The following is an 11,238-nucleotide window of genomic DNA, read 5'->3' on the forward strand; positions in this document are numbered from 1 at the left end:
TTAAAATAATGATTTTTATCTTTATCAGATTTATTTATTTAGTTGAGGCTATTTTACCAGATTAAAAAACAACAATCAATCGGTTAAGTGTTCAATGTTTTTTTTTAAATCACACGCATAAAAACATACATAAAAATCTTTTCTTTCATCTTTATCTTAAAAAAAGATGAGAGCTCTTTATTTCTTAAAAAAAGATGAGAGCTCTTTATTTCATAAAATACATTATTTGGGTAGATTATGCATTTTAAGTGCCAGTGTTTAAAGAAGAAGAACAAAGTCATCTTTTTTTCCACCGGGGAATTTTCTTATTTCTGATACTGACACTTGAATTCCCATTAAGTATATCTTTAAGTCATCAGCAGCTCTCTTCCCTATTTAACCCACTCAGCAGTTTGTAATTTCCTCCCTCATACTATCTTGCTTATGAAATCCTCTCAAATGTAATGAAATATCCTAACACCAGAATTTTGTTCCTTAAAAAGTTAACATTTTGCGGATAAAATGTTTCCACCAGACATTTCCGGTGTTTAAATATAGCTAATATAGAAGTTACGCTGTCATCCATCACATGCTATATTTCAGTTGTTTCACAGATGCTCGTGTCTACAGTCAGAAAAGTAGAAGTGTGGTCATGCTGAAAGAGTGAGGTCATGTCAACAGAATTTCAACAACTAGAGAAAAGCTGACATGACGATAAATATCACACTGATGTACTTGTGTTTCAACAAATGAAATCCCCAAAAAGTTTGTTGAAGCTTTATTTAAAAAAAAGAAAAGAAAAAAAAAAAGGAAAAATTACTTGGTTATAGACAGTTAAAGAAAAAGAGTGATTTAACTTTTTAAAGCAGCCAAAATGAGAAATCTGATCATTTCATTCATAAATATCTACAAAAACAGATTGAGATCTGACTCAACTCAATATACAGCAAAAATTGTACAGAAAACATACAAAACCTGACAGACTCTTTTAGACCAGGAGGAAGCATTTTTCCAAACTTTTTGTATCAAGAAAAAAGCAAAAATTAAGGACTATGTGCATGTGAAGACGTCTTCTTTTTCTCCTCTCCAGTTTTGTTTCAGGCCAAATCTCATTAGAAATTTACAGAGAAATCACAAGAAGGCTGTTTGTCTCAACCACCCAAATGTGGTCAGCGTCTCGTATTCTCCACACGCACACGTATGGACACACATTCAGACAGACTCAGCCCGTGTTTGTGTGTTTTGAGAGTGGCAGTCGGTGAGAGTGAAACTGTCCAGTAGTATAATATGTATGTTGTGGGGTCAGGATTCGGCGGGTGAAGGCTGACTCGGAGCTCCGTTGCGGGTGCGGAGCTGAGACTGGGCTATGTCAGCCAGAGCACTCTGGATCTTCTCCAGCAGCATATCGCCACGGTAAACCACGTCCTCCAGACGAGCTGCTGCGTCGTGGTTCTCCTCTTCCAGCTGCCGCAGACTGGCCGCCTGATGAGAGGTCACAGCAGGTCACATTCACGGTACTTTTGCTTCGTTTTTTTTAAAGGAATTTTTGCAGGTCAGGTTGTGGTGCGAACAAGCACCGAGTTTCAGCCCTCACACACTTGTCCTGAAGCCTCATTATTCATGTCAAAGGGTCACTAACGTCTGACTCGCCTGATGAAGATGGGACAATAACTGCATCCCTCACCAATGGCAACATACATTATGAATTGCCAAACAATGAAGTCTTTCAACCGCAAAATCTCTGATTTATATTTAACAATTACTGTACATATATACGTATATGTATTTTGTTGAAGTACTTCCATCTTTGCAGGAAACAGACATTAACATGAGCCTTTCTTCAAATGTTAATGCACTTTTTATTTGATTGATTGGGCCATCCCAAAAGCTTCAGCTTGTATTTGCTGTGGGAGTTCATGGTAGTACTAGTCTCATTCCTCTTTTCAGTTTCCCTCTCTTGACTGACTGCATGACTTTTTTTATCCAGAATTTGCTGATATTTAGTGGAATTCATTCTTCCCTCTGTCTGTACAATGTTTTCCATACCACTGGCAACCACACAGCCCCAAAGAATATTTCCACCCTCACATTTAACAGTTGGCAAAGTGTTCTGTTCATCAAATGCTACTCCATTTCTCCTCCAAACAGACCTTTAGTAATTGTGGTCAAAGAGCTCAGCTCATCTGTCTTACAACACTCATTTCCAAAGCCACATCTGGCTTATCCAGATGTTGCTTTGCAGACAGACTTTCCTTTTGACTTTTGTAATGAAGTCACAGGTAAGTTTTCCTTCTGACTCTTTCATGTTGACCCGGTTGGTGCATCAGCAATCCACAGTGGAGCAGCGCACCGCCGCTGAGCCCTCCTGCAGCTCCTTTACAGTCAAACGTATGTTTTGTTTTGGTTCTCTGTCCAGCAGACCTGCAGTTTTATCTGAAGGTTTTCTCAAGTCTTCCAGATCTTGTCTTGACTTCCACAGTTCACCTTCACTCTTAATGACATTTCAGACAGTGGAAATTTAAAGCTGGAAGCTCTTTGATGTCTCTTTATAGTCTAACCTGCTTTTTACCATCAGTTAGTTTCAATTTCCGACCCTAAGTCAGTCGCTTCGAAGAGCTCATGTTGTTGATTGTTACCACAAGGTCTGAAGAGTTGACTGCTGACTGTCCCTATGACAATTCTAGTCCTGCCTTACAAGTCCTAATGAGTTAATGAAGTTCTGAGACTTTAAAAGTAGAAAGCTGCCCAAACTTTTTGCACATGACACAATTAGTGTTTTTTTTTTCTTCTATTTCTTAAGTTCATGAAAAAAAGTCACAGTGCATTAAGATTCCAAGAAACCCTCATTTTAATGTCAGTTTGCTGCAGGGGTTGTACTAACTTTTCACTTAATCAAATCAACAAAATCAACAAAATCTACAATTTGCCTCACGGTGCCCAAACATTTGGATAGAATGTTTGTGATTCATTAAGGTAACATTTTCTGTTGCTGCATGTTTATGGCTGTTTTTTTCTTCCGTCTTTTACTGTTGATCAACAGCTGTATGTCAGGCTGTGAAGAAAATCACAATGCCACTTGATGAAGCTGCCCGTTAGTTTTAGTTATGGTTGATAGAGATGACCGACCATGAAACAGAAGTAAAGGAAGTGATATTATTAAATGCTTCACACGTTAAAATCTCTGAGGTCAAACAGACCTATTGGACTGGTGAGCTAAATTGGTTGAACTGATATCATAAAATAACTGGATCCCTTATGAAGTGTTATAAACAATCAAGACACTGTATCACACCAGACCATGTTGTGTGTATACACAGATTCACTCAGTTATTTTCAACAGTCACACTTGGCTGCAATTTCCCATTGGGAATGAATAATGAATAATAAAGAACTATCTGCTGGAAAGAGCTTCACACATCAAGTGCTTCTTTAGTGAACTGATATCCATGGGCCATATCCTTATATGGTTTTCTACTTTCAAGAGACGAACTAGAAAAACAGCATTAGTGTTGATATTTCCTCTCACATTCTGAAGTTTACCAAATTAATCTTGTCACTTTTCTCTAAACTGAGGCAGGTGGTGATGGGAACATAGCAAACATTAAGGAAAGGGTTTTTTGAGTGAAGTTGTTATTATTCCAAAGCTCAAATAATGTAATATAGAAAGTTTAGAATCCAGTGACAAAAGTAGGGTTAAAAAAACATGGGAAGTCATAGTTAGCTGTTAATTTAATTCAGCTATACTGAGAATTGTTCCAGATATTAATCAACCACTCACTCATATGACTTGCATTATTATTTATCCTGTTACTGCATAGGGATCATTTGAGTTTGACCTAATATGTCCTTCTATTTTCAGGAAAGGGATCACAGTAAAATCGCTGACCCTGAAAAACTTACTTAGTCTTAGACAGACCTTTAACTACAGTACGAACAAATATTCTGTAAGAGTTTCAATAGGATTTGGGGAGGAGAATATAAATATACAGCATCTATTAAACTCAATTATTTAGGTGTATATTTTTGTGATTAAAAAAAAGTTTTACTGTTGTGTATGTTAGCAGCATCTAGGCTACTTATAATTAGTAACCTAAACGACAGCCTGAAAACAGCCTGAGACGTCACTCTGCCTTTTAGAGTTGGGAGCCGTTAGTGTAAATTGCAGCTGTCCTTTGCTTTCCCTTGGCTCCCTCTACTGGCTGAAAGCTGAAAATACTAACTGGGCTTTGGTGTGTTCTTCTGCATAAGTACAGGCTTCTGGGCATTTAAACCTGGCTCTCCCAGACAGAAACATTTCCATAAGATTTCCATAAGAAGATTAATGGATCCTATCCAGTCACACTGCTATAGTGACTTCTAAGGAAAAATTAGGATATAAAGGACTGTCAGAAAGATGCTTGTGTGTGCTGACCTGCAGAGCAGCTGTGGACTCCTCACTGGGCAGAGAGTCGATTAGTACATCCACATCTTTGGCTGTTCTGGCTATCAGGGCTGCAAACAGCTGGGCATATTCTGGACACATGTTAAAAAAAAAAAAAAAGAAAAAAAAAGAGTTGAATCTAAATACACGGTACAAGGGAAACTTTATTTATTGTCATTCAACACAAGATACGAGCGAAGCACAGCAGAGCGAAATAGTATTTACTCCTAATTTATTTTTTAAAAATATGTAATACTTTTTTCATATATTCTGTAAGTCTTTAGCAACCAGTAAAAGGTGTAATATTAAAAGCCAAAAATGGAAAATATTGATGTAAAAGAAAGTGAAATTCTGAGAGAAAAGATATACATTATATTCTTTTAATGGGTATGACTCTAGCAGACAAAATAACTCTCCTTCCTGAGTGCTGACACCTGCATGTTTTATACTTGTGTATTATTGTTTGTACAGATGAATGGGGATCGTTCAGGCATTTGGAAAGTGCTCCCAAGGAGGGACAAGACTTGATCAAGATCTTGGCTCATATCTATCGATTTTCCCATAACGTCAATTAAAGAGGGACTGAGTTTGAAGTTAGGTCTTAAAATACTTCTACAGGTACACCTCAAATTAACTCAGATGATGCCAATTAGAAGCTTCGGAAGCACCGTCAACTGAGTATATGTAAACTTCTGACCCACTGGAGTTGTGAAATGGTGAATTAAGAGTGAAACAATCTGTCTGTAAACAATTGTTGGAAAAATTACTTGTGTCATACGCAAAATAGATGCCCTTATGGACTTGCCCAAACCATAGTCTGATAGCATGAAATCTATGGGGTGGTTAGAAAATTAGTTTTAAAAGATAAACTGTATGTTCTCAAAGTGTGTTGTTCCATATTCATAGTTTGACTGACAGGGAAACAGTAAATTTTGTCTCATTATGAACTACTTATTTCTGCCAATAGCCAATCAATTTAACAGGATTGAGAAGCAAGATGTATTAAACGAGAAGATAGATAAGTAAATAAAAAAGAAAGGGCACAATAGGAAAGAAAGAAAGAATAGAGCACCTTCGGTAGGGTTTGCGGGCTGATCTTTGTTGATAGCCGTCTGGATGTTACTGAAGGAGGCAGGAGGCGCACATTGTTGTAGGACGCCAATGGCATTACAAAACTGATCTGCAAGCTGGACACAAAACAACACCATTAGTGGATTGCAGTTTCATTCAAGGAAGCTAGCTGTTGACACTGACAGTCAGCCACACGCTTGTTGCTTTGTAATTCAGCCGAACAAATGTTTCAGTGTCCAATACAACCTGAAGCTGAACTTATTTCGTTATACAGGCCCCCGGTTATTAGCTACCCGGTGATGTAGCAATGTTAACAGATTGCTGAAATATTGAGGATACTGCTTCAGAGTACCTTCTACCTTCAGAATATATAACCAGTCAAGTTTGTTATGCAAGTCGCTGGCTATTTAACTACGCTTTTGTTTTAAAACTCCAAAATTTGCCTTACCGAATTGACAGCGTCTTGAAGCTGCGTTAGTCTGTCCGCCATGTTTTCTGTGATTTAACGAAATATCGCTGCTATTATCGCGAGAGTGTCCTGAGCATAAAATCTCGCAGAATTTGACGGTATTTGGAAGCTTTGGTTGGCTTATTATCGTTTTGATTAGCTGTAGCCAGTTCACCTCAAGACTCTCTGAAGAGGGAGTGTTCAATTCAATGAGTTCATATTTGTTATTAATTCATTGATTTTTTAAAAGAGTATAGAGCTGCATCAGGGCTTCTACCTCTTCTTGTTGCTCCTTGATGGGTACTAAGGTTAGCCTATAGCTAATGTTAGCTACCAAACATCAACAGGAAGCAACGGGCTAGCTAAGTTCAAATGTCTTGCACTTTGAGCTCTCCAGGTACAGCTATTTATTCTTTAACTAATTAACTAACGTTGATTATAACTATTTTGGATGGCAGTCGATCATTTAGACCAACACGTTTGTAATATAGGCCTCAAGGATTTGTATAACAGCATTATTGTGGTTAGTAAGTTTGCTAATAAGTAAGCAAAGATTTATGTTTGCGGCTGGTAACCTAATGTTACTCCTAGTCGGTTAACTGAACCAGTAACACTGAGTGTGTAATTGTCTTTACGTTTGCTGCAGTTCATACAAATATAGCGCGACAGTAACTAAATATATCACTTACATCACGGTAATGTTAGCCTGAGCGAATTAGCTGACACAGCAGCTGTCATCCAAGGTGTGACAAGGTTAGTAACCAGCTCAGTTGCATAAATCATGTTTTTGGCTAGCTCTCTGATAATTAATTTCTTTTTACTTCATTTTGGTGATTGTTCTGAGTATTTCATGTTAGTTTCATTGACTTTCACTGACTAACTGGACACTATCTAGAGATGTACACATGGGGAGCTTCAGTATCTATTAGTGTCACTCGTTACGTGAGGTCAGAAAGTGGTGTAAGGAATAGATTGATGAGGCACACTGTTTCCATTATCTGGCCCAGTTTATTACCCGACATAAAAGCATGATTAAAATGGAAAGTACATCTTATAAAGGGTAATCGTGAGGGCAGGCTTGCTGGGACTAAATATCACTGTGTTTGATCATATACAGGCTTCACAAGATATGTATATGGACTTTGAACCAATGATTACAGGCTTGCAGGGACTAAATATCACTGTGTTGGATCATATTCAGGCTTCACAAGATATGTATATGGATTTTGAACCAATCATCAGAAGTGTTTATTGAAACAGAAGGAAAGATAACACACTACCCCAGCTTTTATCACACAATTTAAGATTTTATTTATATAAGTAATTAAATTGATTGGTCTATGCGCTATCTTGGTATTTGTTACATTAACATATATCCCATCTCTAAATGGCAACATTAAGGAACCCGCTCTTCTCTATCAAAACCAGAAAGCTGTTGTCATTAAACTGTTATAGTTCCTCATAATGATGACTTGTATTTTCTCAGGCATGAACTGCACCTTAGAGAAGGTCTTGGCAGATGCCAAATCATTAGTGGAAAGGCTTCGTAACCATGACAACGCCGCTGAGATGTTAATAGAACAGACAACATCCCTCAACAAGCGAGTGGATGCGATGAAACAGGTAAGATGTCACATGAGGATTGGTGTTAAGTAGATGTGAATGTTAATTTTATAGATGCCTTTATACAAAATGATTAAATGCTAACAATGGATAGAGTGAAACCTATTGGATAAAATTAGAATTAGACAGTGAGGTTAATCACTTTTAAGAAGCTTTTTTTTCTTTTTTATATATATTTTTATTTAAAAAACCAGCAATAATAAAACTATTCAAAAATATTTTTAACAATGAGCCAGGTCCAGCACTGTTTTCCAATTATGATATTTCTTAACATTTTAGACTGAAACCTTTCAGTAGTTAATTGGGAGTTGATTTGGTTGTTTCTTGTTTGCAGTACCAGGAGGAGATCGATGGACTGAACCAGGTTGCACGACATCGGCCTCGTTCCAGTCTGGTGCTTGGAATCCAGCAGGAAAACCGTCAGATCAGAGAGCTCCAGCAAGAAAACAAAGGTCGCTGTGTGGAATTTTGTGTTCATGTGGCTGATATTTTCCATGGAGATTCAAAGATTTGATTTCCAATGGGCTGCGAATGTTGGTATCTATACAAAGCTTAGCCTGATATAAACTCACATGTTCTTCACTTAAACATCACAGTTAATTTGTCATGTTTTTGTTGGATGATTGGGCTGCTTTGTAGTCCAGAGTCACGGTGGTCACTACTGTGTTTTTGTAAAATATGAGAGGTGTGGTTGCTAATCACAGCAAGGGGACAAGAAGCTTTTTTGAGTGTTGCTTCCTACACAAACCAAACCTCTGTTTATTCTTCCTGCAGAGCTACGAACATCGCTGGAGGAACACCAGTCTGCGTTAGAGCTCATCATGACCAAATACAGGGAGCAGGTGTTCAGGCTCCTCATGGCCAGCAAGAGGGACGACCCCGCCATCGTGACCCAGCTGAAAGAGCAGCACACTACGGTTAGTAAGGACCAGCTGATGCTGATCATTTTGGATACCTCAGTTATTCAATTTTTATCAGTTGATTGTGAACTGTGCAAAATCTTTTCCGCTAAATTTACTCTCAGTTCAGAAGCACACCTGATCTTTTATTGATGTATTTATTTTTACCTATTTCTTTTATAGGAAATGCAGGCACACATAGACAAGATCAATGAGATGGCCTCTGTGATGAGGAAGGCCATAGAGGTGGACGAGGGGCGGATATGTGAAGACGAGGAGAGGATTAAACAGCTAGAGGTAAAAACAAATGTTCCAACAATTCCAAATGCACAAGATCCTAGTCATCTAAATAAAACTCTGATGTGCGGTCCAGACCTTTGTCTGTGCACAGGGGTGCAAAATCAAAACTTCCAAATCCAAAACAGCCACAGGCTTTTGCATAATGTAATAATTCAAATCAAACTCCCTGGAGAAGGAAATGTGTTTTCATCTGGTCCATTGATTTCTGACGATGTTTCAAAGTCAAGGAAATAGTTGTGTTTTCAACATGCAAAATACTTGGACGCATAATATGCAGGCTTGTCATGGCCTGACTTGTAATACTGCAGCTTGCACTTCAGATAACATTTGGAGTTTTCAGTCATCCTTTGAAAGGACGTATGACCTATGTTTTGTGATGCTGGTAAATGTTTGTTACATCCATAATGTGTAAACACAACATGTAAACAGACCAATATTAAGCTTTGAGATACATAAAAAATGCTGATTCTTAGCTGTTACTTAAATTGTTAAATTAGTAATTATTTTTGGCTGATCTGGGGCAGTGGAACAAGCTGTCAAAACACATATACATATATCACCTGGACAGAGCTCTGGAGAGCCAAACCATTCTGTATAAAGTTTGTCATCCAATCAGTCTATGACATCCCTTCAAACCCAGCCAACCTGCATAACGGCAATGGCAAACACTACAATGTGTGTTCAGTTCGGTTGCTGCCAGAGGTCGTGACCCAAACAGTCCATCATCATTATCAGATCTGAAGAGAAGGCACAACATCAGAGTAGCTCCTTGGGAGGGCTTCTTGCCACCGCACTGGACTGGCAGCTCCAAGTTGACCTAGGAAGGCAGTTCAAGTTTCCAGAAAACATTGCAACCACTTTGTTCTGCCCAGATATGGTGTTAACATCGGATTTTACAAAGCAGGAACTAACTGTCCTTTGGGAAGGCCAGATTGAAAAACCCAACGAGCACAAAAGGGCCAAAGGTTCTCTAACTCTTTGGAGTAAAGGGACTTCAGTGCAGAAGAGCCACAAAAACATTCTGGAGGCTGCTGAAAAGGCCTCATGGTGGCTGTGCATCCAGAGGGGGGGTCCATGGATTAGCGCGTCACTTGGACACAAATTGGGTGATGTCTGATGATTAAACTCCAAAAACACCCTATGTCACTGATTTCATCACTGAAGATGTGTATCATCTTAATGAAGTTGTGGTAAACATGTTAGCAAGGAGTTGCCTATTTACACACTCAGCAGATATTGAGCACTTTGAGTACCTGGTCCAATATTCGCTCTCCCCCTCTAGCTCTTGTCTTGTCCATAAAACTCTGAGGGACATATCGGGCTCTTGAGCGGCTCAGTGCTCCACTATGTTCACCAGCTAGTTGCTAACTCTGTCTGTCTGCTGTCTGTCTGCTGTGTGGTGGTCAGCCAGTAGTGCACAGTGGGTTTATCAGAGCCAGATATTAATTAGTGATGCTTTAAAGGATGTATGTGCACATCATATTTACTGTATGTGGAAAACAAAATGCACATTCAGCCATTTCATCTATCATCTGCTGTTAGTAGATGATACTGCTGCAACTTGAAAATAGTTAAGTGAAACTATTGGACCCAGAGTGATTAGAGAGACAACAAATCACACAATTTACATCCAAGCTTGTGGTATATTTAGTAATGTGACTGATTTGGATCCAACAATGTGCAACACTAGGTGTGATTTTGCAGTAGTGGTTGTGGTATTGTTTCATCTAAATTCATGGCTGTATATTTCTGTGTGTGCCTTTTTAGCTGGAGAACAGTGGACTTCGAGAGCTGCTGGGAATCAGTCGCGAGGCATTCCTCGTTCTTAAGAGAGAAGACGCATCAGAGAGCACGTCACTGTCGCCATTGCTGACCAGTGCTGACGTCAGCTTACGAAAAAGTTAGAGCCCAGGTCACTGCCCGACCCCTTCCCCCCTCAACTGCTGCCACTACTGTGTACAGTATGTATAGTCTGTTGCCACATACCACTTCACCTTTCACCCTAAAGACTCTTCCAGTGGTCCCCCACCTCCTCTGGGTGCTTTTACAGCATGATGCTACAGAGTTGCATCCCTGTCTGGTGATTCAGACACAAGCAGTGTGTACCCATCTTTCTCATGTTTTTTTCTTTTTTTGGTGGTACTTCTGTTATGTTGTGTATTTGCCAGCATGCATGAACCTGTGGTGCCTGCAAGGTTTTAAAGAGTGAATGAGTAAAAGAAGGGCTTGAGTTAATAAATCTGCAAACACAAAATTGTCTCTTCTGAGTTTATATGGATGTAATTTTGCTTTCAAATGTCTGACACAACACAGATTCCCATGTCTCTGGTTTTCTTTGGGTGGCTTGTGCAAGTTCGGAACTTCTCACTTTCACCGCTCATGTTATTGTTACATATTGTCAACCGCATTTTAAAAGCAGGAATAGAAACAGTATCCAACATACAGGATATGCTGCAACATCCAACTACCCCTTCTGCAGAAGAGTCGTGTTCAAAATC

At 39.0% G+C, this 11,238-nt stretch overlaps 2 protein-coding genes across 3 annotated transcripts; one reads left to right on the plus strand and one right to left on the minus strand.

Annotated features, from left to right (window-relative positions):
• Nucleotides 1–744: 744 nt before the first annotated feature.
• med21 (mediator complex subunit 21) lies at nt 745–5,980 on the minus strand. The gene is made up of 4 exons (XM_023409961.2): nt 5,919–5,980; nt 5,472–5,586; nt 4,391–4,491; nt 745–1,461 (listed from the first exon to the last, which is right to left on the minus strand). The coding sequence occupies exons 1-4, from the start codon at nt 5,958–5,960 to the stop codon at nt 1,282–1,284; spliced, it is 438 nt and encodes a 145-aa protein (XP_023265729.1). The 5' UTR covers nt 5,961–5,980; the 3' UTR covers nt 745–1,281.
• A 53-nt stretch (nt 5,981–6,033) lies between these two features.
• fgfr1op2 (FGFR1 oncogene partner 2) lies at nt 6,034–10,994 on the plus strand. 2 transcript variants are annotated; one of them, XM_023409954.2, is made up of 6 exons: nt 6,034–6,315; nt 7,405–7,541; nt 7,876–7,993; nt 8,316–8,458; nt 8,624–8,737; nt 10,508–10,994. In XM_023409954.2, exons 1-6 carry the CDS (start codon nt 6,291–6,293, stop codon nt 10,643–10,645), a joined length of 675 nt encoding a protein of 224 aa, XP_023265722.1. In that variant the 5' UTR covers nt 6,034–6,290; the 3' UTR covers nt 10,646–10,994. The 2 variants fall into 2 exon arrangements, with proteins under 2 accessions (XP_023265722.1, XP_023265723.1); XM_023409955.2 differs by lacking the exon at nt 6,034–6,315 and adding an exon at nt 6,322–6,671.
• Nucleotides 10,995–11,238: the final 244 nt, after the last annotated feature.

This window comes from Seriola lalandi, unplaced genomic scaffold, assembly GCF_002814215.2.
Source record: "Seriola lalandi dorsalis isolate HSWRI2012SDOR001 ecotype SW California unplaced genomic scaffold, Sedor1 jcf7180002054410, whole genome shotgun sequence".
Classification (NCBI taxonomy): domain Eukaryota; kingdom Metazoa; phylum Chordata; class Actinopteri; order Carangiformes; family Carangidae; genus Seriola; species Seriola lalandi.